This window comes from Serinus canaria, chromosome Z (genome assembly GCF_022539315.1).
Source record: "Serinus canaria isolate serCan28SL12 chromosome Z, serCan2020, whole genome shotgun sequence".
NCBI classification, from domain to species: domain Eukaryota; kingdom Metazoa; phylum Chordata; class Aves; order Passeriformes; family Fringillidae; genus Serinus; species Serinus canaria.
In genome coordinates this window covers 29,054,088-29,075,290 of record NC_066343.1, presented here as the reverse complement: position 1 = coordinate 29,075,290, position 21,203 = coordinate 29,054,088, and the positions used below count along the sequence as shown (strand labels likewise).

At 39.1% G+C, this 21,203-nt stretch overlaps 1 protein-coding gene across 3 annotated transcripts in view; it reads left to right on the top strand.

The window, feature by feature from the left end:
• The window catches only part of TDRD7 (tudor domain containing 7), a 47,125-nt gene extending 29,876 nt beyond the window's left edge, over positions 1-17,249 (top strand). Inside the window, exons 7-18 of one of the 3 annotated variants that reach the window (XM_030237135.2) lie at positions 1,817-1,903; positions 4,292-4,872; positions 7,076-7,262; positions 8,804-8,915; positions 9,617-9,819; positions 9,964-10,098; positions 11,469-11,549; positions 11,712-11,846; positions 12,168-12,278; positions 13,694-14,184; positions 14,508-14,668; positions 16,757-17,249. In XM_030237135.2, the coding sequence (XP_030092995.1) occupies positions 1,817-1,903; positions 4,292-4,872; positions 7,076-7,262; positions 8,804-8,915; positions 9,617-9,819; positions 9,964-10,098; positions 11,469-11,549; positions 11,712-11,846; positions 12,168-12,278; positions 13,694-14,184; positions 14,508-14,668; positions 16,757-16,977 (2,505 nt within the window). In that variant the 3' untranslated portion in view covers positions 16,978-17,249. Of the gene's footprint in view, positions 1-1,816; positions 1,904-4,291; positions 4,873-7,075; positions 7,263-8,803; positions 8,916-9,616; positions 9,820-9,963; positions 10,099-11,465; positions 11,550-11,711; positions 11,847-12,167; positions 12,279-13,693; positions 14,185-14,507; positions 14,669-16,756 lie in introns of all 3 variants that reach the window. The other 2 variants (XM_030237134.2, XM_030237136.2) reach the window with 2 other exon arrangements.
• The last annotated feature ends 3,954 nt before the right edge of the window (positions 17,250-21,203 follow it).

Genomic DNA, 21,203 nt, shown 5'->3' with positions numbered 1-21,203 from the left:
CCTTGCCAAGGAATAGCAGAAAGTAACTGCATATGTGAGTTTGAAGGTAACATTGAAACTGAAGGACATTTGCTCTGACTAGAAACTCTCATTTCAAGGATAAGTTTTCTCCAGTTCCTTCTTGGAAACATCATGTTGATGCTCCAGGAGGTTACCAATATATGTTTGTCACTGTACACACAATTAAGCAAGGCTGGCATTGGAAAGTGGATACTTTCTTTAGTTTATATATGTCGGTCAGTGTTTTTTTTGAATATTGTCAAGCATATATGTGGAAAGCTTTTCTCATGCTAATACAGGAGCATGTTTGCCTTTGTCCTTGCTATATGTGTATGTCAAAACAAGGGCACTGACTCTTGCATTTCACTCAGTTGCAGTGTCAGTATTTATCTTGGGAGTATTTTTTTATTTGAAGCCTTATTATTTGAGTCTCCAGATTTCAATTTTTAAGAGGTGTCTCTGTTATTCAAGCCCAGGAAAAAAAAATTATTCTCCTGTGTAGAACAGCTTCACTCTCTGTTGCCCTGATAATTCATTCTGCCAGCTGTAGCCTCTGCTTTGTGCTCTGTAATCGAGAGATTATATGAGGCAAGGCCATAGAATCACAGAATATTCTGAGTTATAAGGGACCCACAAGGATCATTAAATACAAGTCTTAGCACTGTGCAAGAAATCCCCAAGAATCACACCATGTGCCTGAGAGTGTTGTCCAAGTGCTTTTTGAGCTCTGAGCACTTCCCTGGGGAGCCTGTTCCAGCGCTCAAACCACCCTCTGGCTGAAAAAGATTTTTCCTGATAGCCAACCTAAACCTCCCCTGAGAGAACCTCAGACCATTCCCTCTGGTCCTGTCGCTGGTCACCAGAATGAAGAGATCAGTGCCTGCCCTTCCTCTTCCCTTTCCCTCAAGGAAGTTGTAACTGCAACTCAGTTTCTTCTTCTCCAGGCTCAACAGACAAAATTACCTCAGCCACTCCTCATACAGCCTTTCCCTAAGGCCTTTTCTACCTTTGTTGTCCTCCTCTGGAGGTCTCTAACAGTGCAATGTCTTTTTTCCATTGTGTGACCCAGAACTGCCCCCAGCACTCGAGGTGAGGCTGCCCCAGAGCAGAGCAGAGCAGGACAATCCCCTCCCTTCCCTGGCTGTGATTCTGTGCCTGATGCACCCCAGGACACAGGTGGCCCTCCTGGCTGCCAGGGCACTGCTGGCTCATGTTCAGCTTGTCATTGACCAAGACCTCTTGTTCCCCAGTCTATACACACATCCAGGGCTGCCCCATCCCAAGTGTACAATCCAGCACTTCCCCTTGTTAAACTTCATACTGTTGGTGGTTGCCCAGCCCTCTAATTGATCAAGGTCAGTCTGCAAGGCCTCCCTGCTTGTGGGGGAGTCAGCAGCTCCTCCCAATTTTTTATCTTCTGTGAACCTGCTTAGTACTCCTTCCCAGGGTTACTAAGCATCCCGGTCATTTCTGAAGCTGTTGAGGAGCACAGGGCTAAAGATGGAGCCCTGTGGAACCCACCAGTGACAGGTCACCAGTCTGATGTCACCCCATTCGCTGTAACCCTTTGCACCTGAACCATGAGCCAGTTGCTCACCCATCATGTGATGTGTTCATCCTGGTGTGTGTTAGATGTTTTGTCCAGAAAGACACTGTGAGAACCAGTATGGAAAGCTTTACTGCAACCCAAAAAGAATATATCCACTGAATCAGCTAGGTGGGTTATCTTGTCATAAAATGAAATTAAGTTTGACAAGCATGAGTTTATCCTCATTAACTTGTGCTGGTTGTGACAAATGACTGTGTTGTCTTTCAGGTATTTCTCAGTACCTGCCAGTATAATAATGAATTGCAAAGCTGGCCCGTCAGCCTTACGCGTGGAGAGTACCTTGAAGGCAAATCTGTAAGCTCAACAGGAAACTTGGTTGAGACATTTGTGCATAAGAAATGGTACCTGTTTTGAAGTGCTGCTCACAAGTGGAGCCGTTTGTTCGTTATCAAAAGTTTCTGTGGCCTTGAAGGTGATGTGGTTCCTGGAGATGTCCTGTGCAGGGCCAAGATTTGGACTCAGTGATTCTTATGGGTTTCTTCTAACTCAGGATGTTCTATGATTCTGTGATTCTAGTGATGTCAACCTGTGCTTATTTATACTGAAGTAATCTGAAACAATTTACTGAAAATAGCAGTTAGCATATACAGCCTCTTCAAAGCTGAACTTGTGTCTAGAAAACCCCAGAGCTATTATTGGAGTTAAGAAGCTTAAAGATCTCTGAGGATCTTCTCTCCTCAGTCTGCTGCTAGTCTTTAGTGTGTAAGGCTTTATAGTCCTGTCAGCAAAAATTTATTCCGCTCTGTTGCAGCTCTCTTTAAAGACCACTAGCCAAGAGAAGGGATGCATAAAGGCAGACCTCTGCATTTAGCTTCTTCTGGGATGAACTGCCATATATTCCAACATAGAATTCTCAAACAAATTGTGGTCTTGATAATGTTAAGTATTTTCTGGAGATAAATGTTTCCTTGTCTGGTCATGTAAATTGATTCCTCAGCCTTGTCCATGGACACATGGAACATCCTTATCAATTCCTCTCTACCTAGGATGTGATTATCTGTCAAAATGGCATGTTCTGATTTTTTTTGTCTGTGTGACTTGGTATACTTAGGTCTCCTGACCATGTATCAAAGCCTTTGCAAGGCTTTGATAAGTTTTTGGTTTCATTCTATTTTTAACTGAACTCCTTTCTTCTCCTGTGGTGCAAAGGGCACTGTAAGATTCCTCATATCAGAGAGTACAAATATAGGTGCTCTCTGTCAGGAATTGAAGGCATCTCAGTCCTTCTAGGTTTTACTGCCAGACATTTTTATTGTCTCTTATATCAAGCTGACTAGCAGAGATGCCCAAGAACTTTGCTTTTTCATGTCTTATTCTTGCAGAAAGTATTTCTATTTTGGTTTTCCACTGATAGAGTATAATTTAGGCATGCTACCAGGAATGTGTGAGGGTTCTCTGACATGGTTAATATTTTTTTATATCTGTGAAAATTATTTTCTTTGTGTCATGCTAGTGTTCATGGAAGTTGACCAAGGCCTCTTCCCAGTAACCTTTTCACAGATTGTTTTGGCACCAGCTTAGACAATGTAATGCAGGGCAAGTGTATGGGAATGCACTTATATAGTTCATTTCCTGACTCTTAATTCGGATCATATGGCAATTTGGGCAAAGTGTGATGTGGTATACATGGGACAAAATACATGGTTCTAGACACAGCAAAGGCCATTTGATTCTTTTTCAATGTATTGGATTCAGTATTTGTTTCTTACTAATGTTATCTTGATAATGAATGATATGTGTTATTCTTTTTCTCTAAGATAATACCTGAAGTCTTGTTCATTATGCTTTGATTGTATGTTGCCAGGACAGAGCTGCAGATAATTATTTCTTTTTTTTTCTTGCTTTGGGACCAATGTGAAAACACTAAGACCTTTTGTTATCTCAATTTTACATAGATTTCTGCTAAGCTATGGTTAGATCAATCTAGGTTGAAACTGCAAAGCTTTAGGAAGCAGAATTTTACTGTGAGTTTTTAGCTACAGTTCTCAAACAGTACTTTCAGTGTTGTGACTTCAGACTATGTGACATGCTTATAGCAAAGGGTGGATTTGTAGGGTATTTTGTAGGCAAAATACCTGGTTCTGAAGGAAAGTGGGGGCATGATTTAAAAGGGCCTAATCAATTTTATTATGAAATTTATTATGAACCAGAAATTTCTTCCTTGATTTCAGAACTTTTGTAAAGAAAACTAAGTCCCTGAGCATGACAGCAGATAGCCTGCCTGACAGCACTGCCTGGCAAGTGTCCTCTTGTTTCTGAAGTATAGAGTCAAATCTTCTTTCCCTCAGAAAACTGAGAGAAACTTTTGTTTATGATCTGCTTGCCTGTGGGGAAGACTGGGAAGGTTAACATGTAAAAGATGTAAATTTGTACAGGGTGTCACCATCTTCTGGTTCTGCTAGAGGGATAGAGAGACTATACTTCTTTGAAAGCAAGTCCCAGTTGTATTGCATAGATTAGATATTTGTCATTACCGATGTACTCATATGTGTTTGGAACCCTTCAAAACAGAGGAGGAAGCATCACAGGAAATGCTAACCTGTACTAACTGCCTCAAGCTTAGCTCCCTGTGGATGTTCTCTTCAAAGTCTGTATAAAATGCATGTTATAAAAGTGTAATTGGCAAAACGATTTAGTTTTAGAGATGCAACTGATTATTGACTCTCTTTTTGGTTTTCTGAGGTGGAGAAAATACACAGAGGTGATCCAATTGATGGATTCCTTTATCCTGCTAAGAAAATACCACCAGCAGCAAAAAGCGATGCTGAGCAAGAAAAGGCATCTCAGAATGTTACTTCACCAAAAGCAGACCCTTTATTAAAGCCAAATATGGAGACCACACCTGCATCACTCAGTAGCGACTTCAAGGCAAAAGTTGTTGGCATCTTGCTGAAGTATTCCAGTGGTCTTTGGGCTCATGCACTTCCCAAAGTGTACCAAGACACTTACCAAGTAAAATTTCCAGAAGACATTCTAAATAATTTAGAGTTGCTGTCAGATGTATGTATTGTGGATTATGTATCTGAAGTCCCCAGAAAGGCGATCCTCTATGCTAAACCCCAGAAATGCATTGATGAAAATCTGAATGTCACTGAGAAAGTCAAGAGGCATGATGGTGTGAAGGCCACAGCTGAACAGCAGTATGAAGAATCCAAGGACCAGTACCCAGAAAACATAACTGTTCCTTCTCTAATTATTCCATCAGAAGGATCTGTGTCCATCATGGTGTTAGAATTGAAAAACACTAATGAGGTCCTTATTAGGCAAGTTTATATTTTGGTATCTTCCTTTTTTGCTTTATTTATAAATCTACACGTTCATATTGTGCAGGTTGCCAGAAAAAAATAGATGAACAGGAGGTTTCAGGACTTTATTATTTACTTATTTTGCTAATGAAATTTTAAAATCCTTTTGTTTGTGTGTTGAAATGGAAATTTTCTGAAACTTTTTGTCTCCTGAACCAATCACTTTTATCATTAGCTTTTAACTTGTCTGAGAATCGAGGCAGATTTGACTTGCCACTGCAAGACTTTGTAAAATAATCTAACAACACAAAACAGTATTCAGATATTACTGTTGTGCTTATTAAAATGCTTTCTGCTTCTAAAATGTACATTACTAGGCATGACTTGAGTGCACTCATCTTACAGAAAGATGAGCATTCATCCAGCAAAAAAATACCAGTGTTTCTTGATTTGGTTCCTAATCAGCCTGGTCTAAGGGGACAGTGTAAGAGGTGGATTGTTACATTACATCTCTTACTTCCAGCCTGCTATGCACATGTGACTTAACTCTACAAAATGTTCCTGTGCACCTTTTAGTTCTGCATCATTTTTAACTTACTGTCCATGTGGAGTAATGGGTCTTAGCTTTCTAGTCTGTTATTTTAAGGATGTTTCCACTAAGTATTTCAGATGAATACTTTGAGTACTGTGGATTAAAATACCATACGACATTGAACTGAGGATGGTTATGTAAAAATTTCTCTACAAAGCAGCAGTTCCCAAAATTTGAACCATGCTTCTTGGACAGTATTGAAGTTTCTCAGTTTGTCAGCTCTGTGTGGGTACATGATGATAATTACCGGTTTCTTGGTCCTAGTTACAAAAATTACTACTCAGGGTTATCCAGGTACTTCATGGGCAGGGTCATTTATCCTGATATAATGAAACTAGCCCTGAAGGGATTTGGGTTTTTTGCCGTGGAAAGAAAATACCTGTGTAGACAAATAGGGAGGAAACAGTGCATGGGCTCTTCTTTTCTTACATGTCCTAACAGCCTCTTTCTGCTGATGTACACAAGAACTATGTAGCTGCTGTTGGTTGGCGTTGATTTTTTCAGGATCAATAAAATCAAGATTCCTAACTCAATCTCAGGGATGGAGAAATATCTCTTTACTTTCTTGGTATGTGGCTACATTTTTTGTCTGAAATCTTTCACTTGCAGTACAAATGAAGGCAATGCTGAAAGGTGCTGGTTTTGATGCCATTTCTGTTTTGAGACATGCATCAATTCTCAAAGAATTGTAATTTAGTCAGAATAAAAGTGAGACAATAGAAACACTCCTAGATATTTGCTAGACATTCACAATAGTGTTTGAAGACAGAGATGATACACTAGCTACTGCAGTTGAATTCTCACAAGAAATAATGAATGAAATAGGGAGAGAAGCAGAAAATTCTGAAAGATTCCTCTGCTTTCTCCTGAGTTACTCTGTATGTCTGTTAGGTATCTTTATGAAACAAATGTTCAAGAAACTTTTGAGTCGTGCATACATGACTGTCACCCCACTTTATCTCCATTGCAAAGTAGATGAATACAGAAACAAAAAGGCTGTTTCTAGGAAAATCAGAGTTTCCTGGAATGTGGTCAGATTTAGCATAATCTTTGTAACAGAGTTATATTATTGTATTACAATATCTGCAATATCTCTGGGCATATAATCTTAACTGTGTGGTAGAATTGAGTAGTATCATGATCTCTGTAAACAAGCTGAAACAGTAACTAGTAATACAAACTTGTGGGTAAGTTTTCCTTTTGTCTGACTCTAATCTGAAGCATTCAGAACTTCCCATTTGGATTTTATGGAAAGTTTATATACTTGATTTAAGAAGACCTGTGTAACAGCATTAATATGAACATTAGGTCAGCAGCCTAATACCAAGATAAAACTGTTGTACAAGAGAAAACAGCACTTGATTTAACAGCTGATTTTTAAAGATACTTTAGATGCTTTGGTTTAGATCCACCATAGTGAAAACCAGATTAAGATGGTGTTTGTTAGTGACAAAGTAACTATTTTGTCCTGAAAAGAGAAGAGTTTGGTGATGAAAATGTATGTAATTTATTCACGTGTGCATGTAAATGTTCTTGTGTTTTCAGCTTTTTTGAAGTTGCATCCCAACTTTTGTTTTGGTTTTTTGTTTCTTTGTTTGTTTGTTTGTTTTTCCATGTAAAAAATTGTAGGTATGTGGGCAAAGAGTATTCTTCTGCCCAGGAACAAATGGAAGATGAAATGAAAGCATACTACAGTCAGAACAGTACAGTGTCATCAGCTCAGTCTCTGAGTGTTGGGCAGCTTGTTGCAGTACATGCTGAAGAAGATGCCTGGTTGCGTGCACGGATAATTTCTCTGGAGGACAACAGAGTAAAGGCAAGCAATTACCTCTTCTGGCACTTGGAGAAAGAATTGAGACGACCTTGGTTTTTAGATACACAGTAAATTCTTAAATATGCTGCACTAGTAGTCTTTCTTTTCTTGCCCAGAAGTGCTTCTGTTTTCAGGTATATGAGAAATTAAGACCTTGTAGAAGTTATACAATTGACAAAATTAAATGGTCTTTCAGGTTTTTCTCCATGAATAGTTTGAGTTTGGGAGTTTTGGTTTTGATTTTAAAAGGAGCTGGGCCCTATAGCACTTTGGTACTGAAGATGTACCTTTAGTAGGAGGAATGGAGGAGGAGGTTTAAGGGGGACACATGAAGAGAAAGGGAAGGACAACATTCATTTGCTCCTAGATCTTGTACTGAAGTATCTCTAGTGTGCACTAAACAGAAAAAAAACAAACAAAACCCCAAAAATTTGCCCTTTCCAGGCAAATCTGGTGTTTTGGGAGTTATGTCATATGTATTTTAGTTTAACTCCATTGACATTATTTAACTCCTCTGTTAAAAAATTTTCCTGTGCCAAACAGACTCTTCTTGCCATCTGCAGTGAAGTTAGAACATATATTAGAAGGATAAAAAAAGTTTAAAACTGCTCAGTTATTTCTTGTCTAGTCAGTATTAATGATCCATCCTTAACGTTTTTGTTTCTTTCCCCAGCCCTGCTTAACATGCTTTTAAAGTTGAACCATTTTAAAAATACTGAAATAGCACATGTATTAGAATTGAGTTTTTTCTGAAAGTTGGTATGATACCCTTCGGCTGTGAGTTGGAGTTGGGTGTCAAAACTTGGTCTTGTGAAAGAGAGGTCTTGCTGGGTTTAGAGAAGTGGCAAGAAAATTATTGGCATGCTTGCTTCTAATTTCTCCCCTAGTCAGAGCTATCAACACAAAGAAGGCTGCCACTTTATTGCAGCTTTTGATGATTATCCTCTGGCACAGTGTTCAGACCTCCTTTTTAATATTTGCTATGCAGATATTTTGGAAGATAGAGTTTCAGAAAAAAGATGTTGGAAGTCCCACCAAAGCCTTCCTTCTGTAACTTTAGCTCCAGTTATTCACTGTCAGTAGTACTTTCCATTCTAGTTTCCTGCATTGACTGTGGTATTTATCAAAGTAAAGACAAGCTTAAATCAAAATTATTTTCTTAATGCTGTAAAAACAGTAGGCAAAACTTAAAATGGCATCTAAGCGGTATTTGACTTTTCAACACTTCCAAAACTTTGTAAATAAAAATTGTGACTTTATTACCTTTCTTCACATAGTTTGAGGTAGTAGATGCTGAATTCTTGCAGCACAGTTCCTGTTTAAGGTTCAGATTCTGCAGAACTGTTGGAGAGGATGGTTTTATAGAGATCTTGAAGGAGGCTTTCCCTGAAAACATGAAATTAATGGTACTAAACTGGCAAAAATTAATTTGTCTCTGGTTGTATAGAGAATGTGGCAACTGAATATAGTCTCCCAAGAGTCAAGAAATCATACTTACAATTATATTCGTGATCTTTGCTTTTAATTCCCTTTCCTCTTCTCAGGTATACTATGTTGATCATGGCTTCAATGAATTTGTTGAAAGCAACAGTGTGTGCAGACTGCAGAAACAGTTCAGATCACTTCCTTTTCAAGCTGCAAAATGTAAACTGGCAGGTAAGAGAAAGGCAGTGCTGACCACACACATGCTTACTGCTATGCTTGCTGTTGGCACAGCTTATGTATTGAGGCCTCTGTGAGTCTGGGAGTTCTGATCCTTTTTTGTAGTAGTTCTGTATGTGTTTGATAGATTTCGTTCTGCTCAGCTAGTCTAAGCAGACATGGGTATGTATGGAAAGAAGAAGGAAGGAAAAAAGCATGTGAAGAAGAGTTTTACAGAGAATCCTTGATATTAGAAGATGATTTTATCCTGTACCTCTGTAATGGAGCTTAATTGTTTCAAATGTCTTTGTTCCTTTAATATACATGAGCCTAAAGAAATAAAAGGAAACATTTAAAGTAATGGTGTTGTGTCAAGCACAACATTTTTTTCCATAAGTGAAGGACATCTGTTGTGGCCAAATTAGGCAATATTTCTAAATATGAGCCTATTTAATTATTCTGAAGTGATCCTAGTGCTATTAGAAAGGTAAATTAGAAAATAAATTTGAATTTGTTTTCCATTTACTTTCCATTTAACTTTCCATTTTTTTCTACGCATTTGCCTCAGCTCTTTCTGAAGAGGGACTTTTTCTTTTCAATTCTGCCCTGCCCCCAAAGATAGCTTTCTTTGATAAAAAGGTAGAAATTAAGTAGATTCCAAGTAGTAGGGGTGCAGTAAAACTTCTGTACACAAAGAGGTACGGTGTGTCTTACAGGACTGGAAGCCTTCTGTGATGATCCTGTCCTAGTAAAGGCTGTGGAATCGCAGACATGCTTCAAGATATTTGCTGTGGAAATACTGGAAAAGAGTGATATTCCTCCTCTTGTTCTCTATGACACTTCTGGAGAAGATGATATCAACATCAATGCTACTTGTCTGAAGGCATTGTATGACAAGGCCCTAGAACTGCACCTACAGGTACCATTGTCCTGTGTCCTCCTTAATTATTAAAAATCATTGACTGTTGAGGTCTTAGATGGACAAAAAACAGTAGTCAGAAATTTGCTAAGTTTTGTGGTTTTTTTTTTTTTCCCCTTTCTTGTCACACTCTTACTGTTGCAGGTAGATGCACTATATACCAATGTCAGAGTAACCAGTGTTTCCTCTGATGGTAGCCTGTATTGTCAAGTGCCATCCAAAGGCTTGTCTAGACTCTCTGAAATATTGCAGAAACTAGAAGACTACTTTCTTTACAAGGTAAGTTCCACGGTGAGGGAAGTGGTGAAGTCATGCAGCATTTCTCCAGAGAGTACCAATAATTTTCCTTGCTCATAAGTTCAAGTTTCTGTGGTAGCCATAGACTATTCAGAAAGGCTAAAAGTTCTCTTTCTGGTTTCAGGTTTTCTGGGATGCACCTTTCAGTGTGAAAAGTGTCTTTTCATGCTTTCTTTTCAATGTCAAAGTGACGTATAGGAGACATTCTTAAAAGTCTTAAATTGCTTTAAAATAGGCATGTGGTGGAGAAGTCTGGTGTTCTACCAGCCATTTACAGATACATGCAGCATCCTTACTAGTCTCAAGGGAATATAGGTCAAAGAGAAGAAATCCTAAGAGAATCTAATTTGTAAGAATTAAGATTTTTTAGTTCAGCTGAGCCTGACAAAATCAAATCAAGCAACACAAATCCTTGGACGTCCTGTTAGAGCTGCTGCTTATGAAACTCCACTGCCAAAGTGTTTTAGGTGTAGAAGTTGAGCTTTAGACCTGTTGTTGCGACCATCTGGTAATATTTTATACTGAACGCATTTCATTTATCAGGATTCAGTTTCAAGCAAGCTAAACATTGAAAAAAAGTGTATAAATATTTTGCTAAAGTTTAGCAACACAGGTTGATAAAAGTTGCTAAAATATTTAGCAGCACAAAGACAGTAAGGAAGGCAGCCATACAGGTGTTTCAAGAATTGGTATTCTTGGGAGAGAGTGCTTGTTATTTTCTTGCTGCTATCAAAGAATTGTTCTTCAGGTTCTTTTAATATCAGGCTTTGCAGCTTCTCTGCAGGGTTTTAAATCATTTTGCCCAAGAATTTAAACCTAGTAAGGTGTTGATTGCTCTTCAAAAGGAGTTTCCCTACTTTTTATAGTGTGGCCGTTGTCTTGTTATGTTATTTAGGATTATCATGGTGCCTGTCACCCCTATAAGACTTTCATTTGAGTTAGCAGTAAATTTGGTTTGCTATATGTCTCAAGAAATTGTATGTTCTAGAATATAAGCTAGGAGCTTCTTTACTTGTCTGTCATAGCTCTTAACTGCTCTTGCTTTTCAAGTCAAGTAATTGTTGGTGATTTCCTAGTCTTATTTCCAAATGTGGCTTTTTACCCCTGTCACTTAATGTTCTCCCAATTTCCCTGTAAGATACAGAGCTTGGGATGAAAAGGTTTACCAGGTGAGGAAGTTTAAAGCAATGTGATAAGAAGTGTTTCTAAAGCCAGAAAGACGCTTTTTATTTGAAACAGAGCTTTTGCTTCTCAGTACTGTTTATGCCATGTGTTGCTTTTGAAATGATTAGTTGAATGCCAGATAGTAATAGCCCTGTGCTTTTTGACTCCTGTTTTTATATTTGCAGCAGACATCTGAGTTCAATGTGTTGCTACCTTTCTGTGGCAAAATCTGCTTGTTTCCTTCCAAAGGAAAATTGGCACGTGTAGAGGTAAGAAGTATTCAAAAAGCAGCTAGAATTTGCCCACATAGAAATGTCTCTTCTTTTCGTTCAACTCACTCTGAATGTTTAGTTTCTATGAAATATTTTATAATGCATGTGTCACTGTTGGGTTTTTAGCCTCGAAATTATGCTCTTGCTTTCTCCTTTCAGATAAAAATTATTCACACTAGACGGGCACTTGATGTGCAATTTATGGACAGTGGAACAGTTGCAACTGTAAAAGTATCAGAGCTCAAAGAAATCCCACCACAATTCCTGAGAGAAGTAATTGCAATACCTCCTCAGGTATAAAGACATGTTAAAGTTAACCTGTATTAGATCTCTTGGCAGTGTTTGTGGTGCTGCTACCTCAAGGTTTATATACTGAAATTCTGTTTTGTTTCACAGCATTCAACATTGCAGTGTATTTTATTGTGCATCTTCGCCTGAAATAAATCATAGTGTAATCCTGTGAGTTGGTGGATGCTGTGTATGTGTCATGGTACTGGATTTGCATTTTGCTCTTTCTGTTTGTCATGCATGATTGACTCTGTCAGCATTATTCTCTGAACTGGACCAGCTTTCATATTACTGGATTATAATTTGTATACTTAATTCTGTTCTTAGGCTTTGAAGTGCTGTCTGGCAGATCTGCCTCCTAACACTGGCATGTGGACTCCAGATGCTGTACTGTGGCTGAGAGATGCTGTAATAAATTGTCCTGAATTTAGCATGAAGGTAAGTAGTCAAAATACCTATGAGACCTGAGCTCATATAGGCGTGTGAAAAGAGCATTGGAGGAACAACTTCAAAAGCTTAACAATTCATCAAATTGGGTTTTTTTACAGAAGTGCAGAAGTTTGTATCCAGCTAAAGGACATAAATTCTATACAAAGTTCTTCTCTTAGAAAATTTGTAATAAAATTTGTAATAAAACTTACTTGCTTAGGCCTTTTAGAATCTTCTTTTCCCCTCTGCTGTGAACTTAGCAATTTTCACAGCAGTTCTTCATTTTACTGTCCAAGTCCAAATATGCAGCTAGAGTTATTTTGCCACTGATAAGAAAGAAATGTAGTTGTCGTATTTCAGCACAAAAAAATACACAACTTCTGAGTTAATCTTGAATTACTTTTATGCCTCTTGTGAGCAAAGCTTTTTCTCCTAGTCTTTGAAAGCAGTTTTATTTTTTGTTTGCTTTTTCTATATGATTTTGGTTTAGTATATGCTTTATATAATTAGAATTTCTCTTATCTTTCCATTTGCAATGTATCCTAGCCAGTTTAACTAACTGAAAATACCTAAAGGAAATCTATTATAACTACAGACTAAACAAAGATAATTTCTTCTTAACCTTTTGATTCCAGCTACTTGTCAGACACTTTGAAAAGTGCTTTTTAGCTTTCCATAACCTTCTTGCGTGCTTTAGTCTGGACCTCTGCTCTGAGATTTACACCTGTTGCACCTGGCTTTTCTAGACATCCTCTTCCAAAAGAGATGCTTGAATTTGGTGCTAATTTTTGCTGTATTAAATAATAGCAGATGCATGCTTTAATTGCAGAAAGGTTTTATTCCTGGCTAGGAACATCAGAAGCATCTTTAAAAGAATGTTGCATACTTTGTCAAATTAAAATTTAAGTGTTTTACTATTAATAATGTTAGCATATCTGATTGTAAATAGGAAATATTTTTATGTCAGTGGTTGAAAATTACATGTGAGAGAAACCTGTAAGCTTTTTTCATTTTTTTTTCATCTAATTTAGCAGGCCTCATTTCCCACAATGACCGAAAGACAGTTTAAAGGATTAGGTGTTATTAAATAAGTTGTTTAGATCTGTGTGGACGCTGGCTACTGTTCTTCTGTAAACAAGAATTCAACACACAGTACTATGATTGAACCTGTTGGATGGAACAAAATTCAAGTTTTATGTTTGCTTTAAGTTAGCGGAATTGCTGCAGGTGCTTTTTATCTTTCTATCTTTTTATCTGCTGTGAAGGGCTTATTACCCCCAACTTCTTTAATATCTTTGGGAGAACACTGAAACTGTTTCTGTGCATAAATGCAATGAGCTGCTGCTGTTTTAGTCTTCTGTACAAAATCAGATGTGCCTTTAATAGTTACTAACTGCTTATTATATGGTATTTTGTGTTCTAAGGTGATTAAACAGGATGCTTCAAAAGGAATTGCACACATTTACTTGTTTGCTCCAGAGAATTTCCCAGACATGGATCATAGCATCAATAGACAGATCAAAAATGCAGACTTGTGGAAGCATCAGAAAGATGTTTTCTTGAGTGTGGCACCCAGTGGGACTGGCTTCACAAAAGCTGTAGGTGATGCTGTTCCAGCTCTACAGTTACCTAGTGGGAAGCTGGAGAAGAGTTTCCCAGATTCAGGCAGAGAACCCAGCGGTGCAGTGTCCACCACTGAGATGCCGCCTCCTCTACCCTTGCCAAAGCCTGGTGACCTCATGGATATCTACGTCTCGGTGGCCTGCCATCCCGGTCATTTCGTTGTCCAGCCTTGGAATGAGCTTAATAATCTGTACGCCCTAATGGAAGAAATGATCTTGTACTACAGCAGGGCAGAAGAGAAACCTGTGACCGTTGAAAAAAATAAGCTGTATGCAGCTAAAATTGGAGATGAGTAAGTAGATACTTAAATTACTTACAATCTTTGAAAGCAAGCTTAACTCTGCAAAGCTAGGCAAGCCTAGCTTTGCTTAGTCTGCATTGTTAACAACATAGCAGATGTCTAATGATATCTGAGAGATTAAGGGAGTAAATGAGATTGCAGTCTCTTCATGCTTCCAGACTGTAGCTGGGATAGTTGACTTTTCAGCTAAATCCAGGTTTGGGAAGCCTGAGACGTGTTGATTAAGATCTTTTGGTTGTGCGTTGTTTTTCTGGTGCTTTGACCGTGTGTGAATATGAATTCAAATGGTCTGTTCTTGTTCTCCCCCCTTTTAGGTGGTACAGGGTCATAATAAAAGGCATTCTTAGAAATGGGTTTTTGTCAGTGTATGAGCTGGACTATGGCAAACATGAGTTTGTCAGTGAAGGGAAAGTACAGCCACTCCTGGATACGTTCAGAAGACTACCTTTCCAAGCTATCACGGCTCAGCTTGCAGGTAGGTATCAAGCATTTGCAGTTGTTTTTGTTGAAGCCTTACATCAGTGTGCATATGAAATGAACAGAAATGTAAAGTGGAAAAAAGTCAAAGCTTATGTCATTGAGCTTTTTCTACACCTTTATGTCCTGCTTTTATTCTTGGCATAGGTGGTGATGATTCTGTTTAATTATTTTTGCTTGTTTAATTTAATGCAGCACTTCAAGATACCATCTTTGAGAATGAAGACTCTTTAAACTTTCCCAGCAGCTGCTTTTCATGGTCATAAAATTTATTATTTAACGTGTGTGATATCTACTGTGCAAAAGACACAGGGGAATAAAAACCTAATGTTATTTGGATCCTTTAACGTAGCCAATTACCAAGTGTGAAAGTTATGTCTGTTGTTAAGAACCTACTGTTCTGATTATCATAGTTTACATAAACTTAGGAACCTAGATGTTGAATTTGTAGAGGATTTTTTAAATATATATCTTGACCCTATTGTAATTTACAGTTCTCCAATGCATATTTGGCATCCAGAGTTGCCTGAAATCTATTGGTTTTCTCAAACAAGCAAAGAACTCCATGAGGGGGTGGGGCTTTCAATAAGCTTACATAAGAGAATTTCCTTGAGAATGTGGCACATAAGAGTCTGTATGCATCTGAGAGAATTTCAGAAATAAAACTTGATCTCTCCTTGCTGTCTTTTCTTTCATTTCAATTTTTTTCATTCATTTCTGTGTTGTGTTTGGATGTATATGTCTCATCTTAGTCAGCTGCTGCTTTCTGATGCTATTTGGTCAGCACTGCTCTAGATTTCAGTCACAGAATATGCTTGTTGGAAGTGACAGGTGACAGAGTTAGTACCCTGTGCCTAATGTGGATTTGTTTTCCTGCATAGCCTCAGTGTGACTTTGGGGGTTGTTTTAAACTAGTGTGATGTGTGATGGATGTGCTACTGACAGGCTGGGGTCCTCGGCGTGCAGTGCTGTAATGTGGCTGAGTTCTAGCTGTGTCTGTCTTCTGGAGCATCCAGCCCAGCAAGCCTGTGTCACTGATCTCCCAAATAGCTAGCTAAATTGCCTCTGAGATGCTTCATATTGTCAAAGTAGGCCAGCTGAGCCTGGAAGATCAGTAACTACTGTCCTGCTATTCTTCCACTTTTTTCTCTCTGTGTGTCTCATGCCTCTTAGTCGCCGATCTGTTTCCTTTTAAAATCCCATTTGCCTTCCCATTTGCATAATGCTTTCCTAGCATTAATTACTCTTCCTTAAGTGTTCATTAACTATTGACTTTTAATTCCTTTTGGAATCTGCAGGCAGCTGTGTTCCTGTGTTGTCCTGTCAGTGGCAAGCTGCTGCTAATAGTAAAAGCAAAGTATTGTCATTTTGCTGTTCTGCTTCTGTTATCCATCAAGTGGCTTTTGGGTATTCCACCATGATATTTGGGCCCCTGTGTCAAGATGCTGTACACCAGCAGTGGTCTGGAGAACTGAATCCCAAGTCTGCAGGAGCCACTTATTTCTAGGTGGATTGCAGCCATATTCAAAAACCTGTTTAGCTTCCAGCAGACTTGACTTTGTGGGATACTGCTCTGAAAAAATGTAGGGGCAGTTGTGAGGCATTTTGGCATAATTTCTTTTTGTTTCTGCCCTCTGTATGTCTTGTTTGGGACTTGAAGGTTTAGGTGAAGAAAATCTAAAGCATGGCCAATGGGACAAGTAATGTCAGCACCCTCAGGCTGACAATAAAGGAAGTTTGTTTTGAAAGGATCTTTAGTTTCCTTTTTGTAATGGTTCCTGATAAGCCCTGGTCATGCAAGGCAGCTAATATTCTCTGAATTGCTCAGTGAGTCAATGCATTTGCCTTTCACTTCTGCAAACACATCATTATCTTTAAACTTCGAGAGAAAATAAATGTCCTAGTCTGTGTAATAATTAAGCTTGTTTGTGTGGGAGATGAGTGAGCCTGTGTTTTTTTCTAGATTTAAGTTGCATGCAATAACACTTTAAAATATGTTTTCTCAAGTATTTAAACTCATACCACTTCTTTTAAACTTAGATTGTTCTAGTCTATTAATGACCTTCTGTTTTGCTTTTTGTCCTAGGAGTGAAAAACCAGCAGTGGTCAGAAGAGGCATCAATAGTGTTTCGGAATCTGGTAGAGAAGAAGCCTTTTGTGGCACAGATACAGGCAGTTAATGACAGCACTAACTCTTGGGATCGAAAAATAGTGACTTTTCTTGTGGACACATCTCTTCCACATATTGATAGATGGATTCATGATTTCGTGTCTCAAAGTCTTGTGGAATTTTCAAAGGGTGATTAATCATCACTTCTGCAATGTAGCAGCTTAGCAATAAAATGAGTAACAGGCTTTGAAGAGAAATATAACTACTACATGGCCTTGAAGACATAATGGGGATAAAATTGAAAAATCTGTGTTTGTTTAACAAGTTTGGATTCTCTTGACTTCAGTTGACTTCCTGAAAATTTTAATGTTGTTTACCATCATAATGCTAGAATATTTGAGTTAAATTATTTTGAAAGTTATTTATCAATAAAACAATGTTCAATTTTGTTTTTGTGATCATTCCCAAATTTTGGAGGGATTTTTATCTCATAGCTGTTACTTAGAGTTTTTACAGGGTAGTCCTTCCTTTAACAAGTGTTTTTTATTTCTGAATTTATTGTCAGGGATGTGCATTATTGTTGAGTTTTTCCCTTTTCCTTAACTTGGTAAGTTTTGAATAGTGCCTTGTTTGGCAAACTGCATTTGTGGGGTGGAGCATTCACAGACAGCTGTTCACTTTGTGTACTTACTGCTCTGTTTGCTCTTCTTCAGCAGTTATACCACTTTCCTGAATTCTCTGCTCCCCTCCTAACTCTACCTCTCTGACCAGCTGCTAAATTCAAAGTATTCCATTCCCTCATTTTTTGATAGCTTGTTTTCATGTATGCTTCTGAGAATCTTCAGAGGACTTCTGCTACCCGGGGACAGGAGAAAGCAATGTCCTATAAGCATGCAGAAGGATGCTTGAAGTCCTTTGAACACAGTATTTTCAGCCTACTTTAGAACTTACTTTATTTTTGGTCTTGGAAATATTTAGAGGAGGTGTAGACATGATTATATTTCATAGTCTGCTCTCTCAATTTAAATTTTCTTGCCATAGTCCCTCGAGATTGTTAAACACAATATTAAAGCTTTACATGAGGAATGCCAGCAATGGGATTCTTTTCTGCTGTGCAAGGCTGTGTAGTGTTTCTAGTAGGACACAAGCCAAGCTAAGAAATTCTGCTATAATGCTGTTTACAGGACTACAGGAGACTGGACAGAAAGGGAAACAAGGCTGAAAGGTGCTCTGTGTAATGGTAGGGTGGGAGAGAGAAAATGCATACAAATAGTCTGAGCAAACAAGCTGTTTCAGCCTGTAGTACTTATATTTGCACTCCCTTAGTTTAATGTTGGTGGTGGTCTGGAGAAGGTCTGGGCTAAGCAGCAAGGAGTCCTCTTGGAAGTCTGGTGCATGTCTCCGTCTGGATGTACACTGGGTATAGCAGAGCCCTTATGATTAGAGTGGGCAGTGATAAACCAGCAAACTCCTAATGCAAGTTGCTACTTAACATGGTCCTCTCCATATTTAAGTGTGCTGAGGCTGAGACTTTTAAGTGTACTTCAGAAAGAGGTAGTATTAACAATGAAGATAGTGATTAGTTTTCCATATTAATCAACTTCTTCAGCTGCCATGGCAGAGAAGGTGAAGAATGCAAGTGAAGAAAGCTGTGTGGTGATGAGCTACTGTAAGATAAACTTCAATGCAAATTTCCCTTTGTTTAGGATGGGTTCTGAGTCGGAAATTTCAATGATGTAGGACAGTAGAATGACAAGCACTCCCCTAAGCTCCTGAAGAGAGATTTCCTATATGAATACGACCATTTCTCACCTTCACAACTCTGCAGGCTGATTGCTACAAGCCATTCTTATGGCAATAGAGCATTTTGCCGGAACTATTTGTAAGTTTCATGAGAAATACCTGGACTGCATTTGCATCCATTAAGGGTCTGCTCTTTGTCAGAAGTTTATTTGTACTTCTGTACTGATGAGGCAGAGTTTGTGACTCTTCACTTGTATTATTAGAGGACAGACCCTGGCAGATGTTCAACAGACTCAAGATGGTTTCCAAACTTTTCTGCCCCTTCTGAAATATGCCTCACCCTCTCCTTGGTTGTTGGTGGCTAAAAAGCCCAGGTCAGAAGCAAGGACACAATCCTACAGTCCCACGTGTTTGCGCAGCTCAGTGCTGGAGTTCCCAGAGGCCGGTTTGTATGTTGGTAAAACAGACTGCAGTCTAACTGATCAGCAAACCCTTGGGCACTGCTGTACACGTGGTGAATTTCGTGCGTGCATGGAGCGTACACCCAACCCAAAGTTACTGACATGCTGCGTTCCGTTCATATGCTGTATCCAGAGGGGCTGCACTGATGTGTCTCTCCATCTTCATTCCCAGGATACAGTACCACCCCTGCCTTCAGCAGCTCCACTACTCTTGCATGACAGTACAGGTACTGCTCTCTCCTTGTGCAGAACTATGATTTTACACCTGCTTGCAGTGTTGCTCTCTTACCCCATGTAAGATCCCATTGGACATTTGCTGATTGACCTGCTAGTGCTCTTTGACACATTTCATGCTCTGCTTTGAAAAACGTGCAGAGCATGTTGGGCATACACAGTATTGAACACTTAAGAGATTGCTGAAATTTCCAAGCCATGAAATGGCATAATAATTAGTCTGCTGTCCCCAGGAGGTACCAGACATGCCTGCTCTGTGGAAGCTGTTGATGCACACAGAATGCTGTGTGGTTCTTCAGTTTTTCAGCAGTCAGTGTTGCAGGTGGTTGTGAATCATTTTTCTGCTTTCATGAATTGATGGCACTTCACTAGGGATGCATCCACAGCCGGTGTCTAAATCAGGCAGGTGGTGGAGTTACTTTCCATTCTGACAGCAATTAGAAAGGCTTCCACTGGAACCCTCCATGCAGTTCTGGGCACTGTCCTCCAGGAAAGATGTGGATTAGTCAGAGAATCCAGATGAAAGCAACAACAATGTCTGGTTTAAATAGTAGGATTTGCAGTTTGTCTGGATGGAAGAAGGCTATGGAGGAGAACACTTCCTGAAGTTTTCACTGTAGATAAAACAAGTAATGTAAAAGCTTTAGTTACAGGAAGAAAGGGGCACAGCCAGGGAATTCACTGGAACTCCAGTTTCACTATAAATACCAAAACCATGTAGGATGTATCTGCAGAAGTCCAGCTGATCATCCCTTGGAATGTGTGTGTCTTGGGATCCCAGCCAGAATAACTTTACAACCAGAAAAGGGGAATGTAGCTTTGATAAAAATGTTTTGTGAATCACTGAATTTTTAAAAATGAAAAATTATCCTTGATTGGCTAGAGAAAACAGATGATGCTTTTATAACTAAAACAAAGAAAGCAGGTCTCTTACCCAAGGCTGTGAACAGTAAGCACTTTCAAACCTCCTCTCTTCTGTTTATTCAATCTCAGCTGTGTTTTGTTAAGTTTATAAAGTTTAAGTTTACCTATTTTCATCTCCCAGTGTGTTAACTCCAGCTCATTCTGAGGAACTCTTGTTTTGTCAGACAAACGTGAGAACCCTCTTTGCTATCTCAAAATTAATCCCTGTCCCTAGGGTTTCCAATGCTGGAGTACTCTTTCCCCATTTGGGAAGACTTTTGTTGCAAAGATCTTTTGTCTCTGCGTTTTCACCACACTTATCCTCTGTCCTCACAGTTTTGCATCAGGCAAACCTAATAATTAGTTAGGTTTAATTTAATTGAGAGCCTGGATTCTCATGTGCTGTCTGTGTTAGACGAGAAAAGTGAAGAAAAATCATTCAATGAAAAAAAACATCACTTTAAACCTTCATAAAGCCTGAAAGCTCCCTTTTGTGTTCTTGTGTTCTTTGCTGATGTTTTCAAGTTGGACTGGAATTCTTAAACAGGAGAATTGTGCTGCTCTGTGAAGTTAGAGCTTGGCTAGGGCAAGAGGAGCTCATGGCCTGAGTGGACATGCCTCAATCATGCCAAGCCACTTCTTTGAGAGCCCTGGTGTAGTTGGTTTAGTGAAACTTGGTGTCTTGTGAAAAGTGCCACAGTGTACATTACCTGCAGCATTCCTTACTGCAGTGTGTCACGGTAAACCACTAAGAAAGAACTACTGCCACTGATGCACTGAAAACAAATGTGCTGAGAAGCTGGGTACAGCTTATCTTGCCTGATGGAGACAGGTGAGTCCATTCTAAGGGGACCAAGACACCTCGGATGAGGTTCTGGTGCCCACAAAGCTACATCAGACAGCAGCCAGATAGGATTAAAAAAAAAGTGGATCAAATGTATCTCTGGGTGCAAAACCAATGTGGGCATATGGGGAGGCTCAGTGGTGCCAGTGGGTCGCTTCCTGAGCTTCTCTCGGCTTGCACACCATGGAGAAAGGTACTTGGCAAACAGTTGGCAGGGAAACCGGCATCCGGGTTTGTC